At 42.8% G+C, this 24,904-nt stretch overlaps 1 protein-coding gene across 7 annotated transcripts in view; it reads right to left on the bottom strand.

The window, feature by feature from the left end:
* The window catches only part of LOC110490019 (enhancer of polycomb homolog 1), a 78,261-nt gene that overhangs the window by 41,637 nt on the left and 11,720 nt on the right, over positions 1-24,904 (bottom strand). For 3 of the 7 annotated variants that reach the window (XR_016486656.1, XM_021563098.3, XM_090199934.1), the window contains exon 2: positions 20,254-20,361. Coding sequence is in view for 2 of the 7 variants with exons in the window: in XM_021563098.3 (XP_021418773.3) it covers positions 20,254-20,322 (69 nt within the window). In the remaining 5 variants the exon portion in view is untranslated. Of the gene's footprint in view, positions 1-7,413; positions 9,941-20,253; positions 20,362-24,904 lie in introns of those variants that run through there. The other 4 variants (XR_016486655.1, XM_021563097.3, XR_016486657.1 and 1 more) reach the window with 2 other exon arrangements.

Below are 24,904 nucleotides of genomic sequence, written 5' to 3'. Positions count from 1 at the left end.
AAAAAAATAAAGACAAAGGCCGTAACCTACCACATAGCCAAAGACATGGCTCCTATTTACACAGTAAGCAAAGACAGCTTCAAGAAGATAAACAAGCTTGACAGGAGATACAAGACTCCACCTAGTACGTTTCTCCCAAGCCGCCATCCCAACACTACATAACAAAATTTAAGGAGAAGTTGAAACAGAGCTCACACGTTGATTACACGCCTACAACAGACCTTTAGTTTACAAGATCAACTGAGCCCTACAGTAAGATACATTAGTTTGACAGAACACTTTATTAATGAGTTTCAACTGAGAGGGCGGTACTTGCAAACATTATAGACTACTTCCCCGGAGATCGCACAGGAGAAAACGTTGCTCTGGGGTTGAGACGCTTTAGCCGCCTGGGGCCTGAATGAGGAGTAGCAAGTGTGCATAACGATAATGGCGCAAACGTGGTAAAGGCCACACCTAGCAATTAGTAAGCTACATTTCCTGGTTGCCAAAATTTGTATTGTTTGCCTAATTTCAGTTTGTGACAAAACAACATCTACAGTTGAAATCCAAATACATTTAACCTCAGTTTCACTACTCCTGACATTTAATCCAAGTAAAAATTCTCCGTCTTAGGATCACAACTTTATTTTAAGAATTTTCCTTCCTCACGATGCCATCTATTTTGTGAAGTGCACCAGTCCCTCCTGCAACAAAGCAGCCCCACAACATTACGCTGCCACCCCCGTGCTTCACAGTTGGTATGGCGGTCTTTGGCTTGCAAGCTAGAGGTTGACCGATTATGATTTTTCACCGCCGATACCAATTATTGGAGGACCAAAAAGGCAGATACCGATTAAAATCGACCAATTTTTTTTTATTTTCTTATTTGTAATAATGACAATTACAACAATACTGAATGAACACTTATTTTAACTTAATATAATACATAAATAAAATCAATTTAGCGTCAAGTAAATAATGAAAAATGTACAATTTGGTTTAAATAATGCAAAAACAAAGTGTTGGAGAAGACAGTAAAAGTGCAATTTGTGCTATGTAAGAAAGCGAACGTTTCAGTTCCTTGCTCAGAACATATGAAAGCTGGTGGTTCCTTTTAACACGAGTCTTCAATTTTCCCGGGTAAGAAGTTTTAGGTTGTGGTTATAGGACTATTTCCCTCTATACCATTTGTATTTCATCAACCTTTGACTATTGGATGTTCTTATAGGCACTTTAGTATTGTCAGTGTAACAGTTTAGCTTCCGTTCCTCTCCTCGCTCCTCCCTGGGCTCGAACCAGCAACACAACAACAACAGCCACCATCGAGGCAGCGTTACCCATGCAGAGCAAGGGAAACAACCACCCCAAGGCTCAGAGCGAGTGGCGTTCGCAACGCTATTAGCGCGCGCTAACTAGCTAGCCATTTCACAGCGTTTACACCAGCCTCATCTCGGGAGTTGATAGGTTTGAAGTCATAAACAGCGCAATGCTTGACGCACAACGAAGAGCTGCTGGCAAAACGCACGACAGTGCCGTTTGAATTCATGTTTACGCACCTGCTTCTGCCTAGCACCGCTCAGTCAGATACTTAGATACTTGTATGCTCAGTCAGATTATATGCAGCGCAGGACACGCTAGATAATATCATAAACCATGTGTAGTTAACTAGTGATTATGATTATGATTGTTTTTTTAATGCTAGCTAGCAACTTACGGAGTGCAACGAGAGAGGGGCAGGTCGTTATTGCATTGGACTAGTTAACTGTAAGGTTGTTGGAAAAATTACTTGTGTCATGCACAAAGCAGATGTCCTAACCGACTTGCCAAAACTATAATTTGTTAACAAGACATTTGTGGAGTGGTTGTAAAACGAGTTTTAATGACTCCAACCTAAGTGTACGTAAAATTCCAACTTCAACGGTAAACCACTACGAAATATGTTTTTCATCATCAAAAATATTGTATTTTCAGCAGTTTGAAGCTAGTGTAGAAAACAGAAAGTAAAAGCCAAACTTAACAGGAAGCATAAAATTAGAACACAGAACAGATCTACCGCTTAGACTTGCTTTCAATGAGAATGACAGATCTAAAATAAAATTGTGAAATTGGTCATCCATAAAGTTACATATTGCAGCTTTAAGGCACATAGTACATAAAACATGGCCGCTATTGACGAACACGCATTCGCGTGATCTGGCACAAATCAGTCACGGATATTCGTATTGTAACAAAACTTGGTACCCGTTCCAAACACTGGAGACTCAACATATTCAAGCACGGTCAGATCGACCACGCGGTGGCGCTATAACGCACCCATGTTAATATAGCTTAATCTGTTGATTCCATGTGATGAAATTTGGCACACACGTTCAGGGATATGAGTCTAGCTAACCTGTAAAGTATGGTTCAGTTATGCCGCATGGTGGCACTGTTAGACATGAAAAAACAGTCATGCAAACTCATTGGCTCATATCAGCCATACTGTTTGCGCTAGAGTCCTGTAAAAAGTTGCATTTAAGACATGGGTACAGAGATGACATAACACATTTGGTGCCAAATCGGTCCATCTTTGAAAATAGTCCAAAATACCTCATAAGCTTAATATTTATTGGATAATTTGTTCAATGTGTTGTTCTGATATTTGGTAAGTGTGGTAAACAGTACAGAAGTAGCTCATCTTTGCGCAATGTCTCCAATTTGTCCCGATGGTGGCACAGTGGGCTTATAGCTGAATCCTGGCAACCGTTGCGGCACTCACTAATTTATAAAATAATACACTCCAGACAACCATATTGGAAGGATAGACTGTTGCTTTAGTAATGTGACCATGTCACTGACAGGATGTTCATATCAGATATGATAGCATATAAAGTAAATAAAGAATTAAACTCTCAATGAGCCGTTTATGAATGTCTCAGCATGGCCCCAAATCACCCCCATGAGGCCTAAGGCAGCACACACACCGCTGAACTCCGGGCAGGGTGAAAACTTGCATAAGGAACCAATTGGAAGCAGGCCTAAGCCAGAGTCCTTTGCACGCTCCTCTGGAGAACGCCAGGCAGCGACCCACTAACCTGAATCACAGCTGACCTGACGATAGCAAAATTACTCACAGCTGCTTGACTGAGCTTAGTGAAGTTGGGGACCTTCCTCTATTAATGTGTACGCACATGGTAGTGATAAAGGATGTCTGTGAATGAAACAACTAATGAACAAAATAGTCACCGCAGGGAGAAGGATCATACATTAGATCATTTAGCTAGCTTATCCTTAGCTCAGGTAGCCTACCTTCTTATGGCCTAGCAGCATTAGCTAAGGCCGGTGCAACATGTAGGGTGGGTGATAAATAGAAAAGCACCCTGTCATGAAAATCCATGATACAGAAACCTCGCTATAAGCATCAGCTTACTTGTCTTAATGCTCATATTTGTGCCATCATGCCAACTCCATGTTTTGACATGACAATGTCAAGAGCAGAAACATCTGATACCATTAGACTACCTGATACACACAGCTAGGACACCTGGGCTAAAACAGAAACACAGGTGGGAAAGTTTTGCAGCCTATTTTCACAGAGACATGCATTTCCCTCAATGTTCCCGAGGAACAGGATGTAGACCCCAATAAAAAAAAAAGTGTGGCCTCCAGCAGGTGTTCATTAGACAAGCTGATTGCCTGGGCCCTAGTCAAAATAAGTGTACTATATACAGTTGAAGTCGGCGGTTTACATACACTTCCGTTGGAGTCATTAAAACTAGTTTTTCAACCACTCCACAAATTTCTTGTTAACAAACTATAGTATTGGCAAGTCGGTTAGGACATCTACTTTGTGCATGACAAGTAATTTCTCCAACAATTGTTTCCAGACAGATTATTTCACATATAATTCACTGTATCACAATTCCAGTGGGTCAGAAGTTTACATACACTAAGTTGACTGCCTTTAAACAGCCTGGAAAATTCCAGAAAATTATACCAACCCTCTTCCTGGAGATCTCCGGTTCAGTCCAACCCTAATTTAGCATCGCTGATTCAGCTAATTTAGGTCTTGTTGAGCAGCTAATTAGTAGAATCAGGTGTGTTAATTAGGGTTGACTGAAAACCCACAGAACTGTAGATCTCCAGGAAGAGGGTTGGGCAGCCCTGATATTATTTTACTTGGCAAGCCAGTTAAGAACAAATACTTATTTTCAATGACGGCCTAGGAACAGTGGGTTAACTGCCTTGTTCAGGGGCAGAATGGCAGCTTTTTTACCTTGTCAGCTCGGGGATTCGATCTTGCAACCTTTCGTTATAAGTCCAACGCTCTAACCACCTGCCGCCCCAAACTGGGCGAGGCATATAGGGAATAGGGTGCCATTTGGGATATAAACAATGACTTTTTAGCCAGTCTGTTCAGTCAGACAATGGCATCTGCTAAAGGTAAGAGTTGTGTAATCAAAGGTAGAAGTAGGCCAATTTTCTCGTATATTCAATTAAATTAAAAACGGTCGTCACAGGCCTGTTCAAGACCGAGTTCAGTATTCAAGTAGGTTTTATAATTACGACCTTAGTGCAGATTCTGTTTTGATTGACAAATTGAAGAAGTAGCCTAGTGTGTATAGTAAATTCTAGTAAAGTAGCAGATGCAACAGCACTGCACTCAAATCATGCAGCATATGTCAACATTTCAGCAGGGACATTAGCTAGGTGTACTGTATGGTTTCAGCAGGGATGTTAGCTATTAGGCTAGGTGTATTGTCAGCGTGGAAGATTATGAAACACTGGCTCAGTCTGACTCATGTTCCTCTTGAAGGATTACAAAACTCAAACTGGGAGAGGCAAGCAGGGGTTGGAAATTGTTCACTACATGGGACACAGCTTAGCGCATGCATTCTCAAACTTTTTGGGGCCGGGAACCCTTTTCTGTCACAGGAAACTCATCCGGAACGCCCTCAAAACAACTTGAATAGCATACCGAGTTTTACCATGACTTCAGCAGTGAATTGCTGGACGGACTAATTCTCAGATCTTGGAAAATAACATTTTAAAGGCCCACCTCTTGGCATTGAAGAGAATGTTGCAGTTTTGAAGTTAATTTCCTGCAATGTATGCTTTGGCCACAAATACAGGTATAGGATGTGTCAACATTATTTGGGTACGAGTTAGAATATTAACTTTAAAGGTGAGATTGACTAGACAGTTACTTTAAATAAAATAAAACATTTTGGGGGAACAAGAAATATTGAGTTGAAAAGTAGAGAACTGCTAATAAAAATATATTCCTGTGAGCCTCCCAGGCCCATGTTGTGCAGGGTTAACAAAATCAATTGTAGATCAGGGATGGGAAACTAGTCCGAGGGCTGGAGCTTTCCCCCCCCAGCCCTAGAAAAACACAGCTGATTAAACAAACTGCATTCTAAACAGAAGATTAGTTTAGTGTGTTAGCTGGGACAAAAGGGTTACACCAATCAGGCCCCCGAGGACTGGAGTAGCCCATCCCTGTTGTAGATTAATATCACATTGTATTGTTTTACAGCCTCATCATATTCCAAGGATCCTTTCGCCAAAATGTTTAATCAATTAAAACAAAAATGGAGGCTGGGGACCCACTGCAGTACCTTCATGGACCTCACTTTGAGAACCCCTGGCCTAGTGCTCACCCATCCAAGACCTCATACAGGTTTGGCACAGTCCATTCAGTAACCAAGTAACTTAATTGTGCAAAGAGAAATCCACCAAGACAAATAATAATTTTGGACTTAATGGAACTAGAGGACAGTCAAGGAAAAAGACATAGGTCAAGCCAAACAGTCTTCAATTTCTTAGAGGGGTAAGCAACCCTGTTCCTGGAGTGCTGCATGATTTAGTTTAAACTAGGGACAACACCTGCCCAACTGGGCTAATTGATCAGTTCAGTTATTGCATAAAATTCAACACACCTGGTCTTCCAAGTTGGTTAAATCAAAAATAGGGTTGCCTACCCATGTCCTAGAGCAAAGCATGATGGGGAAACAACACTTCCAACATTCCATAAAACAGTGAGACGTATAAAATATATATGCTGTTGATTCCTATATGGTTTCACTATAGACAGCCAGCCACAGAGTTTTGCTTTCCAGATTTAAAACAACCTGGTCAGGGGAAGCTAGCTAGCAGTTCATCCATTCAGTCTGCCCCAGTCAACCAGCCCCAAGACTGCGTCCCAGATGTCACAACTTCTGGACCACTAACCCAATGTACAGTAAGACACAAGTAATGCACTATAAAGAGAATAGTCCAGGTTTTCCATCCAGTTCCCACCGGGGTAGATGAAGGTCAGACAGCAAAGAAGCCATGCTGCATATCACTTGAGCCCCTGTAGTAAAACACCTCTCTCCTCTGTCACTCCAGGAGGTTACATAACAGAGAGCACAGGAAGGGAGATGGGGCCTGGTGGTATTCTTCTGGTAGTTAAATTGACTGCACTACTGCTCCCCCATCCCTCCGATGCTCTAGTTGAGACATTGCCGATCATCACACCAAAATGCTCAAAATTGGTCACGGGGGTTGTTTTGGATTATAACCCAGAACGGGGTTGTTTTGCCTCACCCCGACAGGCAAAAAATATGCACACCACATCAGCACTCAGATCTGCCATATTATATTCAGGAGATCATGTGCTTCATTACCCTTAGGCAGGTGCTCTTTACTTCCATAACTAGTTTACTACAGCCTCCTACTCTGAGGTGCTTTATGAATACCTGGACTGGCTTCTAAATTGCAGATTCTGTCAGTTGTAGTTCAAGCTTGAAATAATTTTACTATGGGTATACATTCCAACAGAATCAATGTCCCTGTCAATTTGAGACACTTGGCTAAGCATAGCTTTTGTGCACACATATGTATTAGAAAAAAAGCCTGTGCAGTCTGGCAAGAGGTATCAGCGCCGTAGAGTTCGCACGTTTCTGTTCAGTTATTGACTGGTAGTGCCAGTCGCAGAACGTCGTGCGTGTGATGGTTGTTTTACCGATCTGTCCAAATGTGTAGCCCATTCAAAACATGCATAGGAAAGACATGTCGACTCAGTGTCTCCCCCTGGTATTTGTTCGTGGTAATGGCACCACTTCAAAGCCCATCCCCAACTGTGTTTTTGGCAAAGACAACGTAAACAAAATGGCGGATGCGAAAAGAATCACGTGACCCCTTTGTGTTTTCCAATGTAAATCCAAGTGAAATAAGTGGATGCAACAAGGCTTACTAACCTACATTCGAAACAATACACGGCTGGGATCATGTTGACGGTAAAATGTCGGTGTTACACGCACATTTCGTCGCAATTTACACTTAACAGAAAACCGACACGGCAGCCATTTTGTGCAAACTTGCGCAGGCAAGATAGGGGCGACCCCGATATTGTGAACATAGTGCAAACATCTAAAATATGAATCTGACAGAGATAATAAAACATACCGATTCCTCCTCTTTCTCCATCCCAGTTGGCATTTGCGGCACTGCCCGATTGATAGAGGCATATTCGTGCAGGTCAGGCAAGTCCTCGCAGCGGAAAACGGGTAGAAGCTTGGTAGCGTCCAGCGCCCGTGCCCGAAACGACAATTTACTCATTTTTTATAATGTGAGATGCAGCATAAATCTACCGATCTAATAATGTTCACAGCAGTACTGGTTTGAGTTCTCATGGATGGATCTGTGATGTTCATCAGAAGTCAACCGTTCGCTTGGTACCAGGGCGATACGAACGGGAGCCGGGAAGGCCCGGATTTTGGTCGATTACTACTATCGGTCTCTTTTTTTCCGAGGCTCCACTCTCCCTCCCTGGTTCAATACGCCATAGCCAACATGGCGGACATTACAAATTCTTGCAGCTGTCCCTTCGCTCCTGGCGGCCCAACCCCCGATCACACAACAGCCATTCCCTTACGGTATCGCGCGCATGCGTGCTCGCGGAACCCCGAGGGGCGGGAACACTAGGGGAAGGGGATATCACTAGTTACCACAGCCAGAAAGTCAACCCCCGCCTATTTCTACAATTTCTTCTCAAATGTGATATCAAAAAAACTAAACCACACCCCTACACTTAAATTAAGACCAAAAAACGATATGTTTTCATGAACTTTTACGACAGTCAATTTTTACTTTGTGGTTGTGGTAACTAGTGGAAACCTGGTGAAAGGAGAGCTCTCTCCGTAGAACGGACTGATATTCACATATTAGTATAGGCAGCTGAAAACCACTGTGCGATACCGGGGAACGAAATCACTTGCAGTACTAATGTACTTTTTATTCAACAGTACAGAGACAGACAGCCCTGCAGTGATAATTAATATTTTGCACAAAACGTGTATCAGAAGAAAAAAAAATGCAATACACCGTACCAGTCAAAAGTTTGGACACACCTACTCATTCAAGGGGTTTTCTTTATTTTTTACTATTTCCCACATCGTAGAATAAAAGTGAAGACATCAAAACTATGAAATAACACATATGGACTCATGTAGTAAGCAAAATCGTGTTAAACAAATCAAAATATATTTTATATGTGAGATTCTTCAAAGTTGCCACCCATTATGACAGCTTTGCAAATTCTTAGCATCCTATCAACCAGCTTCACATTGAATGCTTTTCCAACAGTCTTGAAGAGTTCCCACCAGGGATGCCCGATGCATCGGCAAGCACATCAGAATCGTACGATATTAGCTAAAAATGCCAACATTGGCCCGATGTCTCGTTTAACAAACGATTTGCAAAACCGATGTCAAAGCAGATGTCAATGCATACCTATATAACGTAGGTACATGATGTAATGAACCACAAAAAAATCTAGCGCTACACGTGCCACACAGCATTCCTAACCTAGACCAATGTCTGCTGTGTGGATCGAGCAGTCAACAAGTCGAGCAGTCATTTGAAAGATTAAGAACATTTCAGCGAGACAACTCAAAAAGGCGAAATCCATTAACGGCAAGATAATGGAATTCATTCCCCTTGACAATCAACCGTTCCAAATCACATACACATGTTTAGCAGATGTTAATGTGAGTGTAGCTAGTTTGTGCTTCTAGTTCCGACAATGCAGTAATAACCAAAGAGTAATCTAACCTAACAATTTCACAACAACTACCTTTACAAGTGTAAAGGGATGAAGAATATGTACATAATATACACTGCTCAAAAAAATAAAGTGAACACTTAAACAACACAATGTAACTCCAAGTCAATCACACTTCTGTGAAATCAAACTGTCCACTTAGGAAGCAACACTGATTGACAATAAATTTCACATGCTGTTGTGCAAATGGAATAGACAACAGGTGGAAATTATAGGCAATTAGCAAGACACCCCCAATAAAGGAGTGGTTCTGCAGGTGATAACCACAGACCACTTCTCAGTTCCTATGCTTCCTGGCTGATGTTTTGGTCACTTTTGAATGCTGGCGGTGCTTTCACTCTAGTGGTAGCATGAGACGGAGTCTACAACCCACACAAGTGGCTCAGGTAGTGCAGCTCATCCAGGATGGCACATCAATGCATGCTGTGGCAAGAAGGTTTGCTGTGTCTGTCAGCGTAGTGTCCAGAGCATGGAGGCGCTACCAGGAGACAGGCCAGTACATCAGGAGACGTGGAGGAGGCCGTAGGAGGGCAACAACCCAGCAGCAGGACCGCTACCTCCGCCTTTGTGCAAGGAGGAGCACTGCCAGAGCCCTGCAAAATGACCTCCAGCAGGCCACAAATGTGCATGTGTCTGCTCAAACGGTCAGAAACAGACTCCATGAGGGTGGTATGAGGGCCCGACGTCCACAGGTGGGGGTTGTGCTTACAGCCCAACACCGTGCAGGACGTTTGGCATTTGCCAGAGAACACCAAGATTGGCAAATTCGCCACTGGCGCCCTGTGCTCTTCACAGATGAAAGCAGGTTCACACTGAGCACATGTGACAGAGTCTGGAGACGCCGTGGAGAATGTTCTGCTGCCTGCAACATCCTCCAGCATGACCGGTTTGGCGGTGGGTCACTCATGGTGTGGGGTGGCATTTCTTTGGGGGGCCGCACAGCCCTCCATGTCCTCGCCAGAGGTAGCCTGACTGCCATTAGGTACCGAGATGAGATCCTAAGACCCCTTGTGAGACCATATGCTGGTGCGGTTGGCCCTGGGTTCCTCCTAATGCAAGACAATGCTAGACCTCATGTGGCTGGAGTGTGTCAGCAGTTCCTGCAAGAGGAAGGCATTGATGCTATGGACTGGCCCGTCCGTTCCCCAGACCTGAATCCAATTGAGCACATCTGGGACATCATGTCTCGCTCCATCCACCACAGACTGTCCAGGAGTTGGGGAATGCTTTAGTCCAGGTCTGGGAGGAGATCCCTCAGGAGACCATCCACCACCTCATCAGGAGCATGCCCAGGCATTGTAGGGAGGTCATACAGGCATGTGGAGGCCACACACACTACTGAGCCTCATTTTGACTTGTTTTAAGGACATTACATCAAAGTTGGATCAGCCTGTAGTGTGGTTTTCCACTTAAATTTTGAGTGTCACTCCAAATCCAGACCTCTATGGGTTGATAAATTTGATTTCCATTGATCATTTTTGTGTGATTTTGTTGACAGCATATTCAACTATGTAAAGAAAAAAGTATTTAATAAGAATATTTAATTCATTCAGATCTAGGATGTGTAATTTTAGTGTTCCCTTTATTTTTTTGAGCAGTATATATAACATAGCATAGCATATTTATTTTTTTACCTTTATTTAACCAGGCAAGTCAGTTAAGAACAAATTCTTATTTTCAATGATGGCCTAGGAACAGCCCCTGCCTTGTTCAGGGACAGAACGACAATTTGTACCTTGTCAGCTCATGGATTTGAACTTGCAACCTTTCGGTTACTAGTCCACACAACGCTCTAACCACTAGGCTGCCGCTGCCGCCCCATATGAATGAGTGATGGTACAGAACGGCATAGGCAAGATGCATTAGATGGTATCGAGTACAGTATATACATATGAGATGAGTAATGTTGGGTATGTAAACATTATATTAAGTGGCATTGTTTTTTTGTTACCTTTATCACCGGTGGTGATTTGCTGTGAGGTAGCAGAGAAACAGTCTATAACTTGGGTGACTGGAGTCTGACAATTTTACCTGCATTCCTCTGACACTGCCCATGATCTCGGTCCTGGGTGGCAGGAAGCTTGGCCCCAGTGATGTACTGGGCCATACGCACTACCCCCGTAGCGCCTTATGGTCAGATGTCGAGCTGTTGCCATACCAGGCGGTGATGCAACCGGTCAGGATTCTCTCAATGGTGCAGCTGTAGAACTTCTTGAGGATCTGGTGACCATGCCAAATCTTTCCATCTTTTCTGTCTCCCGAGGGGAAAAAGGTTTTGTCGAGCCCTCTTCACGACTGTCTTGGTATGTTTGGACCATGATAGTTTGTTGGTGATGTGGACACCAAGGAACTTGAAACTCTCAACCTTCTCCACTACAGCCCCGTTAATGGGAGCTCGTTCTGCCCCGCCTTTTCCTGTAGTCCACGATGAGCTCCTTAGTCTTGCTCACATTGAGGTAGAGGTTGTTGTCCTGGCACAATGCCAGTTCTCTTACTTCCTCCCTATAGGCCGTCTCGTCGTTGTCAGTAATCAGGCCTACCACTGTTGTGTCATCAGCAAACTTAATGATGGTGATGGAGTCGTGCCTGGCCATGCAATCATGAGTGAACAGGGAGTACAGGAGGGGCCTCAGCACACACCCCTGAGGGGCCCCCGTGTTGAGAATCAGCGTGGCAGACGTGTTGCCCACCCCTACCACCTGGGGGCGGCCTGTCAGGAAGTCCAGGATCCAGTTGCAGAGGGAGGCGTTTAGTCCCAGGGTTCTCTGCTTAGTGATGAGCTTTGAGGGCACTATGGTGTTGAACGCTGAGCTATAGTCAATGAATAGCATTCTCACATAGGTGTTCCTTTTGTCCAGGTGTGAAAGGGCAGTGTGGAGTGCAATAGAGCTTGCATCATCTGTGGATCTTTTAGGGCGGTATGCAAGTTGGAGTGGGTCTAGGGTTTCTGGGATAATGGTGTTGATGTGAGCCATACCAGCCTTTCAAAGCATTTCACGGCTACAGACCTGAGTGCTACGGGTTGGTAGTCATTTAAGTAGGTTACCTTAGTATTATTTGGTATAGAGACTATGGTGGTCTACTTGAAACATGTTGGTATTACAGACTGACAGGGAGGGGTTGAAAATGTCAGTGAAGACACTTGCCAGTTGGTCAGCGCATGCTCTTAGTACACGTCCTGGTAATCTGTCTGGCCCTGCTGCCTTGTGAATGCTGACCTGTTTAAAAGGTCTTACTCACTTCAGCTGCGGAGAGCGTGATCACACAGTCGTCTGGAACAGCTGATCTTATGCATGTTTCAGTGTTACTTGCCTCGAAGCGAGCATCGAAGTAATTTAGCTCATCTCGTAGGCTCGTGTCACTTGGGCAGCTCTCGGCTGTGCTTCCCTGTGTAGTCTGTAATAGTTTGCAAGCCCTGCCACATCCGTCGGAGCCAGTGTGATATGATTCGATCTTAGTCCTGTGTTGACGCTTTGCCTGTTTGATGGTTCGTCGGAGGACATCGCAGGATTTCTTATAAGCTTCCGTGTTAGTCCCGTTCCTTGAAAGCAGCAGCTCGAGCCTTTAGCTCAGTGCAGATGTTGGCTGTAATCCATGGCTTCTGGTTGGGATATGTACGTACAGTCTCTGTGGGGACGACATCGTTGATGCACATATTGATGAAGCCAGTGTCTGATGTGGTGTACTCCAATGCCATCGGAAGAGTCACGGAACATATTCCAGTCTGTGCTATCAAAACAGTCCTGTTGCTTTCCATCTGACCACTTTTTTATTGATCGAGTCACTGGTGCTTCTTGCTTGAAAGCAGTTATCAGGAGGATATAATTATGGTCAGACTTATCAAATAGCCAGTCTGGCTATCAAGTCAGTTCATCAAAGTTCTGTGCTGCTGGAGCTGCCCTGGTCAACTGTAAATGCGGTTATTATGAAGTTGAAATGTCTAGGAGCAACAACGGCTTAGCCGCGAAGTGGTAGGCCACACAAGCTCACAGACCGGGGCCGCTGAAGCGTGTAAAAAAGTCTGTCCTCGGTTGCAAGAGTCACTACAGAGTTCCAAACTGCCTCTGGAAGCAACATCAGCAAAATAACCGTTTGTCGTTAGTTTCACAAACTTGGTTTCCATGACTGAGCAGCCGCACACAAGCCTAAGATCACCATGCGCAATGCCAAGAGTTCGCTGGTGTGGTGTAAAGCTTGCTTCCATTGGACTCTGGAGCAGTGGAAACGCATTTTCTGGAGTGATGAATCACGCTCACCATCTGGCAGTCCGATGGCCAAATTTGGGTTTGGCGATTGCCAAGAGAACGGTACCTGCCCCAATGCATAGTGCCAACTGTAAAGTTTGGTGGAGGAAGAATAATGGGCTGGGTCATTTTTTAAATTTTTATATATATATAGTTTGGGCATGGCCCCTTAGTTCTAGTGAAGGGAAATCGTAACGCTAAAGCATACAATGACATTCTATCTAGGCGATTCTGTGCTTCCAACTTTGTGGCAACAGTTTGTGGAAGGCCCTTTCCTGTTTCAGCATGACAATGCCCATGTGCAAAAAGTGAGGTCCATATAGAAATGGTTTGTCGAGATCTGTGTGAAAGAACTTGACTGGCCTACACAGAGCCCTGACCTCAACCCTATCTTACACCTTTGGGATGAATTGGAACGCCGACGCAAGCCAGTGCCCAACCTCACTAATGCTAATGGCTTAATGGAAGTTAGTCCCCCCGCAGCAAATGTCCCAACACCTAGTGGAAATCCTTCCCAGAAGAGTGGGGCTGTTATAGCAGCAAAGGAGGGGACTAACTCCATATTAATGCCCATGATTTTTTATGAGTTGTTCGACGAGCAGGGGTCCACATACTTGGTCATGTAGTGTAAAACAAACAAAAGTTTCTACACGTTACAAGGAATGCACAAACTCTAGATGGGCTACTTGAGAAGTTGAACACAAGTGCAGCAGACTGGTGTGAGAAATGATGACCCTGGCCGTGACCTCACTCCCTGCGGGTGTCTCAGGGGAAGTTGGGTTAGGCAAGAAATCTAATTGTATTTGTCAGATGCGCCTAATAAAACTGATGTAGACCTTACCGTGAAATGCTTGCTTAAGAGCCCTTCCCAACAATACAGAGTTTAAAAATAAAATGGTAACACAAGAGGAATAAAATAAAATACAAGAATGGAGCTATATATAAAAGGGAATACCAGTACCAGATCAATGTGCAGAGGTACAAGGTATTTGAGATAGATATGTACATGACGGCAGGGTAAAGTGACTAGGTATCAGGGTTGATAAGAGTCAAATAAGAGAGTAGCAGCTGCAAATGATGTGTAAAAAGTGTGTAATGTGTGTTTGTGTTGTTGGTATGCGTGTGTGTATGTAGTGTCTGTGAATGTGTCAATGTAGTGTGTGTGTGTGTGTGTAGATGGCGATATGTAGATATATAATATGGTCTAGTGAGTGTGTGTGTAGGTAGGGTCAGTGCAGATAGTTTGGGTACCATTAATTGACTATTCACCAGTCTGGCTATTTAGCAGTCCTATGGCTTGGGGGTAGAAGCTGTTTCAGAACCTGTTTGCCGGAGAGTTGCAGAGCGAAGTCTATGGCTTGGGTGGCTGGAGTCTTCTGCAATTTTTCAGGCCCTCTGACACCACCTGATATAGAGGTCCTGGATGGCAGGGAGCTCAGCCCCAGTGGTGTACTTGGCTGTCCGCACCACCCTCTAACGCTTTGCGGTCAAGGGCGTGCATTTGCCATACCAAGCAGTGATGCGGCCAGTCAAGATGCTCTCGATGGTGCAGCTGTAGAACTTTGAGGATCCAAGGGTCCATAAATATTTTCAGCCTCCTGGGGGGGAAAAGACACTGCCGTGCAGGTGTGTGTGGACCATGTTAAGTCCTTAGTGATGTAAACCCCAAGGAACTTGAAGCTCTCAACCTATTTCACAACAGCCTAGTCGATGTGCTCTCCCCTCTTTCTCCTATAGTTCACGATCAGCTCCTTGGTCTTACTGACACTTGTAACAGGACAAATATACGCACCTCCCCAAATTATTTGCTAACCAAATTTGAAACGCAAACCACGACTCAGTGTACTGTAATTTTAGGGGACCTATATGTTAGTCAATGTCACCCTCTTGTGGCATTCCCTAAGTACTGCAAAGCGTTGGTTTTGTCATACTTCAACTGGTCTTCTATATTGAACAAAAATATTTAAAAAACGCAACATGCAACAATATCAAAAGTTATGAGTTACAGTTCATAAGGAAAATCAGTAAAACCAGGTGAAAAAGCCTGGAGTTGGTCCTGGTCATTTGTTTAATCTTTGCATTCTAAAATAATTATTAACAGGCATCTACAATGAGTGTACAAAACATTAAGAACACCTTCCAAATATTGAGTACTGTAGTTTAATTATTTTTTGAGTAGACAAAGTTTCAGAATTCACAGGCAGTGCAGCCTATTTAGGTTGGGGAAAAGTAAATACAAAACATGAATTTAAACTGTTTACAGGTCCACAACAATTTGCAATCATTTTGTCTTTCAGAAACAGTCAGTGAGTGACATTTGCTGTAGCCTGAAAAATAAAATATTCTGTATGCATCCCCAAAAACATTTGATGTTCCCCATTGATATTTCCATTAGATACTGTGTCTTTGCCTACTTCCAAAATATACAGAAAATAAAAGGGTGTTATTGTCACCATAAAAGGTGAATGACGGGCGACAATGCTCGTTCACAAGCGGTTTTACGACAGGTTTGATTTATAACCGGAACAATGTGTATATGGCGTGCGCCAAGTTAGTAAATCAATATGTTTGTGCTTGCTAAGTATTTACAGAAATGGTGTAAGTAGATTGTGTAAATTTTACACAACGGTTATAAAAGGAGGCCCCAAATGTTTCACAGGATGTTTAAATCTGAAGCATCCGTTTGACATTACCACTCACCACCAAATATGGTGATGAGAGGAAGCCCAGTGGCCGGCAGTGGGAGAAGATAGGTTTTGGCCGACATTATGCTAATTTTCCTATTGATGAAACACTTGATTTCAATACAGCTTTCTATTCACAAAACTTGAATCTGTTACGAACAGAATGGGCCAATTTATTGCATTGTTGAGAAACAGTGCTAGCGCAAATCGAGTTATTGCGCATGCACATTTCAGAGAGTAGGCGTTCCCAAATGGAAATATGCTCATTTATGCTGCAGTAGTTTGTGTGTCGGGGGGCTGGGGTTAGTCTGTTAAATCTGGAATATTTCTCCTGTCTTATCCGGTGCCCTGTGTGAATTTAAGTATGCTCTCTCTCACTCTGGCCCTGAGCCATAGGACCATGCCTCAGGACTACCTGGCCTGATGACTCCTTGCTGTCCCCAGTCGACCTCGTCGTGCTGCTGCTCCAGTTTCAACTGTTCAGCCTGCGGCTATGGAACCCTGACCTGTTCACTGGACGTGCTACCTGTCTCAGACCAACTGTTTTCAACTCTCTAGAGACAACAAGGCGGTAGAGATACTCTGAATGATCGGCTATGAAAAGCCATCTGACATTTACTCCTGAGGTTGCACCCTCGACGAGCACTGTGATTATTATTATTTGACCCTTCTGGTCATCTATGAACATTTTAACATCTTGGCCATGTTCTGTTATAATCTCCACCTGGCACAGCCAGAAGAGGACTGGCCACCCCTCATAGCCTGGTTCCTCTGTAGGTTTCTTCCTAAGTTCTGGCCTTTCTAGGGAGTTTTTCCTTGCCACCGTGCTTCTACACCTGCATTGCTTGCCGTTTGGGGTTTTAAGCTGGGTTTCTACACAGCACTTTGTGACATCAGCTGATGTAAGAAGGGCTTTATAAATACATTTGATTGAAATACATGCTAGAACGCGCAAATATGGTCTCGCTAGCTCGTTCTTGGCTCTGTCCACCTCTCTGCTTGTTCTGGCACTGATTAATTTGCTCCCATTGGAAACGACAGGTTGTGGTCCATCTTGGGTTAGTTATTTAAAAAAAGTTTTTATTTTGATTAACATTTTCAGCACCATTGTGGGCTTCCACCATTTTAATTTAGTCAACTGGGTGGGACTTCCAACTTCATTGGCTGATCACTCCTGGTGACCCTGTTGGAGTCATGTCCAACTGGTTCTTCAGGAGAGATCAGCCAATTGTAAGCAAGAAAATGTGCTACTTCCAAATGGAGATAGCCTCAATCACAGATGCTATAATGGCACAGATACAAAGACGAGTCCTCGATCTCTCTCTATGACCTAATGCTGGTAACCATGTATGCCTATGCTGATTGATAGAATCAGGTGTGGATATTTGCTCCTTAAAAGGGATAATCCACCCCCAGAAATAAAAAATCATGCAACGCTTGTCAATTTGGTGAAAGCCTTAGTTCTATCAGTGGGTAAAATAATTTCCCCCATGATTTAACTTCTAAGTGGTCCATCTGTGAAATCAGGAAATCGTGTAGGAATGTGTCATGGTTACATGGTTCTCGTTACTAGGGATAACACACTATCACGTCATAAGGCTTTTAAAACAATTACCTGCACTCCAGATCGCCAAATTAGACAATAGATGGTATGGGAATACTTGTCAAGAACACATTCATTAGTTTATAAAGTCACCACAAAGTATATACAGTGCATTCGGAAAGTATTCAGACCCCTTGACTTTTTCCACATTTTGTTACAGCCTTATTCTAAAATGAATAAAATAAAAAAAAACATCAATTGACAAACAATATCCCATAATGACTAAGCAGAAAGAGGTTTGTTTTTTTTGCAAATGTATTAAGAATAAAAAAACAGATCCCATTTACATAACTCAGTACTTTAACCTTTGGCAGCAATTACAGCCTCGAGTCTTATTGGGCATGACGCTACAGGTTTGGCACACTTGGAGAGTTTGTCTCTGCAGATCCTCTCAAGCGCTGTCAGGTTGGATGGGGAGCGTCGCTGCACAGCTATTTTCAGGTCTCTCCAGAGATGTTCGATGACGTTCAAGTCCAGGCTCTGGCAGGGCCAATAAAGGACATTCAGACACTTGTCCCGAAGTCACTCCTGGGTTGGCTTCGCTGTGTGCTTAGGGTCATTGTCCTGTTGGAAGATGAACATTCGCCCCAGTCCGAGGTCCTGAGCGCTCTGGAGCAGGTTTTCTTCAAGGATCTCTGTACTTTGCTCCATTCATCTTTGCCTCAATCCTGACAAGTCTCCCAGTCCCTGTAGTGGACTTTGCGGTTAGCCTTCAAAATAAAAGTATGGCATAATTCCACTATTTGTATTACTGTCAATGACACTTATTTTGAAGACAAACTGCAAATTCCACTATTGTGCCTAATCCTTATTGTAGCTAGCTTAACAACACATAACCCGGTCAGGTCGAGCCTTAGTAGCCAGATGAAGCTCGGTGGCTGCTTACAACGTTAGATTTGGGCAACAGGGTTAAGTAGCTGGCTAGCTATTTATCTTCATGAACTGAAGTTCAATTTCAATATGGTGCCAGGTTTCCTCCTGTGTGCAAGTAGAGATACTAGGGTGCAAAAGAGTAAAAATAAATAATATGGGGATGAGGTAGTTGGGTGGGCTATTTACAGATGGGCTGTGTACAGGTGCAGTGATTGGTAAGCTGCTCTGACAGCTGATGCTTAAAGTTAGTGAGGGAGATATGAGTCTCCAGCTTCGGTGATTTTTGCAATTCATTCCAGTCATTGGCAGCAGAGAACTGGAAGGAAAGGCAGCCAAAGGAGGCTTTGGGGATCACCAGTGAAATATACCTGCTGGAGCGTGTGCTACGAGTGGGTGTTGTTATGGTGACCAGTGAGCTGAGATAAGGCTGGGCTTTACCTAGCAAAGACTTATAGATGACCTGATGCCAGTGGGTCTGGTGACGCATATGAAGCGAGGGCCAGCCAACGAGTGCATACAGGTCGCAGTGGTGGGTAGTACATGGGGCTTTGGTGATGAAACAGATGGCACTGTGATAGACTGCATCCAATTTGCTGAGTAGTGTTGGAGGCTATTTTGTAAATTACATCGCAGAAGTCAAGGATAGTCAGTTTTACGAGGGTGTTTAGCAGCATGAGTGAAGGAGGCTTTGTTTTGGAGATTGGCCAGAGACCTAGGTCTCTAGTCTAGCCAGAGACCTAGGTATTTGTAGTTGTCCACATATTCTAAGTCAGAATATGTAGAGTAGTGATGAGAGTAGTGATGCTAGTCGGGCGGGCAGCAATCGGTTGAAGAGCATGCATTAACTAGTGTTTAAGAGCAGTTGGAGGCCACGGAAGGAGTGGTGTATGGCATTGAAGCTCGTTTGGAGGTTTGTTAACACAGTGTCCAAAGAAGGGCCAGAAGTATACAGAATGGTGTCATCTGCGTAAAGGTGGATCAGAGAATCACCAGCAGCAAATGACTGCAGTTTCTACTGGTCATTGTTTTCAGGCTGGTTGTATTGGTGCTAGCTTTAGCTTGGTATATACAGTGCCTTGCGAAAGTAAGGCACTGTAGCTATCTCCCCTAGAAGTTGCGGTCAAACAAATTATGCTTTATTACCAACACGGTATTGTGTACACATTGTTCGTGTCCGGGGTTTGCTTGTTTGCAGACTTTTTTGTACAGCCTTGACAGTGCAACTGTATCTTTTTACACGCAAAGACCCAAACAGCGTTCCATAGTATGTACTGTATGCTGAGAAGCCAATAGCAGTGACGCTATTACTGTGTAACTCCAGTAGGGCAACATCTGAAAAATAGCGCACTTGGGTAGTGTGTACCGGAGCTCGACCAGTGGGCGAAAGCCAACATCACCCACGAGAGAACGGTTGATTGTCAAGGGCAATGAATTACATTATCTTGACCTTAATGGATTTTATCTTTTGAGTTGTCTCGCTGAAATGTTCTTACTCTTTCAAATGACTGCTCGACTTGTTGACTGCTCGATCCACACAGCAGACATTGTGGACTAGGTTAGGAATGCTGTGTGGCACTTGTAGAGCAAAAATGTATGTGGTGTCATTACATCACGTTATATAGGTATGCACGGTAGCTTTGACATCGGTTTTTAACTTCGGCGTTGAAATAGATTCCGATATCATGCATCCCCAGCTGTAACATAACAAAATGTGGGAAAAGGGAAGGGGTTTGAATACTTTCCGAAGGCACTGTATGAATGCATATAGCTTAATCTCACCTGTACTGATAGGAGGGTGTGGTCTCCTGCCTGTAGAGTGGGGGTGTGTAGTCCACACGAGAAGAACATACTCCATGCTCATCATCCATTTGGGAATGGGATAGTGGCCTGGAAAGCAGAGACCGAAATGAAACTGATGTCATTGTGTACATGTTGTCCAAAGGACGTTAAACCTATACCCTCAAATTCAAAATCTGGATCTTAAAGAAAGTTCCACTGCTTCTCCCCCCCCATTATTCCCCACTATTAGGGACTAATAGTCAGTGCAATTCATTAGGTAGAACAGAAAACAAGCAGTTTTCCGACCTCGTAGGGTAAGAGTTGTCCCAGGGATATACCCATGTTTGGAGTTGTACTGTAGATGATGTATTGTCACTATCTAGATTCAAGTCACAAGCATTTTGTTACACCCACAATAATATCTGCTAAATATGAGTATGTGACTAATAACATTTGATTTAATGTAGCCAGCAAGAGCATCAGCATGTGTGGCTACTAGCCAGTCAACCATTTCACTTAGCAGTATGATATTATGCTGGGAGCACGATAACAGATTTAAGAGTCCCCCTGCAAAGACATGCTAAATGTTGGGAATATCAAAAACAAATAGTTTTCCCCAGTATTGCAACCACCTTCGAAAAAAATCTATTGATAAATGAAATTCGTCAAATTATACTACAGATAGTGTAGGCTGTATTTGAAGAAATACACTTAATAAAATATAAGTTACTGGAATTACTCAATAGACTTGAAAACTTCACATTTGTCTCGTGCTGGGCAACGGGTTTAATACAGAGTACTGGTGACTCCTTACTCCACCCACTGCAATGTAGGGCTGGGCAATTGTTCAAATTAATTTGAATTTATATTTGTGTGATATTTCAAAAGCCTGTATCGCAAGAATCAAGGTTGTGTTATTTTCCCTTTTTATGAGAGTTTGTGTCTGCTTGTTCTCATGTTGTATTTTTGGTCTCGTCTCATTTGCTTCTCCATGCTGTGTGTCCCCATTCACACCAGAGATGTTTATATAATGACAAGATTTTTTATTTATTTATGTAACCTTAGTCAGTTAAGAACAAAATCTTATTTACAATGACTGCCTACTCCGGTCAAACCATAACGATGCAAGGCCAATTCTGCGCCACCCAATCACGGCCGGTTGTGATACAGCCTGGAATCGAACCAGGGTCTGTAGTGACGCCTCTAGCACTGAGATGTAATGCCTTAGAACGCTGCACTACTCGAGAGATGTACGTCTCCGCACTTACAATTTAAGTTGTCCCAAAGCGACAAGATTATTCCAAAATAAGCCAATAGAAACACACTGCCCTTATTTTGAACATATTTTAGCAAGGGAAACCTCTCGCTTCACCTCTTCGGTTTATACACAAAGCCCATCCCCCTGTCTCTCACTCCAACAAAGTTGAGACCACATCTTTCTCTCTGGCAAGCAGTTTCAACTCACTATTTCCATTTGAGGCTTGGTCCAAAATAATCTCTAATATGGACACCAAAACGCATTGAGACATTATTTGACAGAAATAGAGAAGTTAATTGTTTTAAACAATACACTTTTTAGGTCTCACCTACTCAAATTACACGCAGTACAGACAACTAAAATGATAGTATCAATTTACATGAATTGCTGAAAATGAATGCTCGGTTTACAGCTAGACGCATTTTAGCCAAAGAAAGTTTTACTAGCTGTCTATTCTGTTATATGAAAGTGCAATAAGCATACAACAATTTAAGAAATTGGCAACTTGTTCTCATTTTTACAAATAAGGCAGGCCTCTTGATTTCAACATCTGAACAAAGTGGACAGGCTAACATGCTTTCCAAACAGTTGGAGACAGGATGTGTTCATAACAACAACTGTTCAACCTTGTTAGCTAGCAAATAGATCCAAGTTGGCTAAACTTGAAATATAAAGACTAGCTGGCTAATCACCAGCACGTGGGCTTGAGAGGTTGTTCATGAGATCTATATTAATTGTCTATAGCCTAATGCCTGCTACAATAAGTTAGTCATCATTAGTGAATGTGCATTATGCATGGCTCTAGTTAAATTTGGAACAAAAAAAAAACATTTTCAAACTTAAAAGCCAGATCAGTGATTATTGCAAAAAAAAGCAAGTTCAAATAATTGTATTATTAGGGGTTCTTGTGGTTGTGGAAGGCCTATATTTAGCCTAGGTATAACTTCACAAGCCCTCAATTCATTCGACTATTGCTGTGTATTTGACCTTTAAGTTCTACGTTTAAAACAAACAAAAAAAAAACTAACAGTTGAGATGATTTTTAAACCATATTGCCCAACCCTACTGCAATGCAATACAATACACATTATACATATTGGGTTGTAGAGGAAAGAAAAAAACACTTTACTCGTCTCAGCTAAAGTGGGGTGGGAAATACTCAGCAGTCTTTACTGACCAAATGTGTAGTTTTGGAGGGGGACTGTGTCGTACATATCCAGCAGCACTTTGTTCGCCACCCTCTCCATAGCCTCAATGCAATAAGCTAATAGACTTTAAATGGGATATATTGGCTTGTAGTGAGAACTGGTCTACCTGTCTCAGCTAAAGAGGTGTGGAAAATACTCAGTAGGGTCTCTACTAGTGTTGCACGGTATACCAATCCCACGTTTGTATCACGGTACCAAAACTTTATATAAAATGTTTTTATAAAATAACGTGTCCCTATCCATCTAAAGAACCCGCTGGCGCCTGTTATAAAATTGTTGAAGGAACAGCAACTAGTCTCGTATGCACCGCTCCAATAATGTCCACTTCACTTTCACGCACATATCATGTGTGGCAGCTGTGAACAGCCAGCTGCATCCAGTACCAGCCCTCACTCACTTGCTCCTCTCCGTCCGCATCTATTCCGCCATCAGTTTTTAAATATATATATAATTTAGCGGTGATGGAGAGCGAGGATGGAGACCCTGATCAGTCTTCTGCTGTTACATTAGAGCAGCACGAGCTAAAGTGATACAATATATATTGTGATACTGTGATACAGTATATAATTGAATGCCTGGTATAACCAAGAGCACAAGCCAGTCTGAGTATAGGCTTTGCAAGTTCACTGTCAAGCAGCAGTGCCAGAGAAGAAAAACAGCTTCGCAACAGACATGCTTGCAGCGTTACAGCATAGCAAACGGCTTGTCTCTAGCTCAAAATAAATAAATGAATCATAACCAGAGCCACCTATTTTCTTCCTGCAGGATGTTGCACGCATTTGATAGAATTTCACAAACCATGTCACATTAGGTTCTTTTTTATTGCACAGGAATTAAAAGGAAAAGTGTCTGCCACTCATGAATGATAAAAAAAAGGTAGGATTCATATAGGCCTAAATTATATTTAAAAATATATTTCTGGTGCCAAACATTTTAGTTGGGAGCAGTGTGTGTGTATGTTTGTGGGCGAGAGGGTGGTGTCAAAATAAGATTTTATTGGTCACATACGCACGGTTAGCAGACGTTAGCGAAATGCTTGTGCTTCTAGTTCTGAACATGCAGTAATATCTAACAAGTAATCTAACAATTTCACAACACCTACCTTATGAGGAATGAACAAGTATATGTACATAAATATATGTATGAGCGATGGCCGAACGGCATAGACAGGATGCAGTAGACAGTATAGAGTACAGTATATACATATGAGATGAGTAATGTAGGGTATATAAACATTATATAAAGTGGCATTGTTTAAAGTGGCTAGTGATACATTTATTACATCCAATTTGTAACTATTAAAGTGGCTAGAGATTTGAGTTAGTATGTTGGCAGAAGCCACTAAATGTTAGTGATGGCTGTTTAACTTCTTTGGGACTGGGGGGCAGTATTGAGTATCTTGGATGAATAAGGTGCCCAGAGTAAACTGCCTGCTACTCAGGCTCAGTTGCTAATTTATGCATATTATTAGTATATTTGGATAGAAAACACTCTGAAGTTTCTAAAACTGTTTGAATGATGTCTGAGTATAACAGAACTCCTATGGCGGCAAAAACCAGAGAAAGAAAATCCAACCAGGAAGTGGGAAACCTGAGGTTTGTAGTTTTTCCAACTCATGCCCTATTGAAGATAGTGGGATATTGGTCATGTTGCACTTCCCAAGGCTTCCACTAGATGTCAACAGTCTTTAGAACCTTGTTTGAAGCTTCTACTGTGAAGTGGGGGCTCATAAAGGGCTGTTTGAGCAGAGTCTGGCAGAGTGCCATGAGCTCGTTCACGGTAGAGAGCGAGCTCTGTTCCATTGCATTTCTGAAGACAAAAGAATTCTACGGTTGGAACATTATTGAAGATTTATGATAAAAACATCCTAAAGATTGATTCTATACTTCGTTTGACATGTTTCTACGAACTGTAATATAACTTTTCATCTGAACTTTAGCATGGACTTGCCGGGACGTGATTTTGGATTGTGTACTAAATGATTGATGTGGCTCTCTGCAAAATCAAAAAAATGGTTTTGGAACCACTGAACATAACGCGCCAAACAAAACATACATGCATTGTGTAACATGAAGTCCTATGAGTGTCATCTGATGAAGATCAAAGGTTAGTGATTAATTTTATCTCTTTGTGCTTTTTGTGACTCCTCTCTCTGGCTGGAAAAATGGCTGTGTTTTTCTGTGAC

Source organism: Oncorhynchus mykiss, chromosome 15 (genome assembly GCF_057628025.1).
Source record: "Oncorhynchus mykiss isolate SJ-2025 chromosome 15, ASM5762802v1, whole genome shotgun sequence".
In the NCBI taxonomy this organism is placed as follows: Eukaryota; Metazoa; Chordata; class Actinopteri; order Salmoniformes; family Salmonidae; genus Oncorhynchus; species Oncorhynchus mykiss.
Note: the sequence above shows the minus strand (reverse complement) of the source record. Positions and strands in the feature narration are given on the sequence as shown.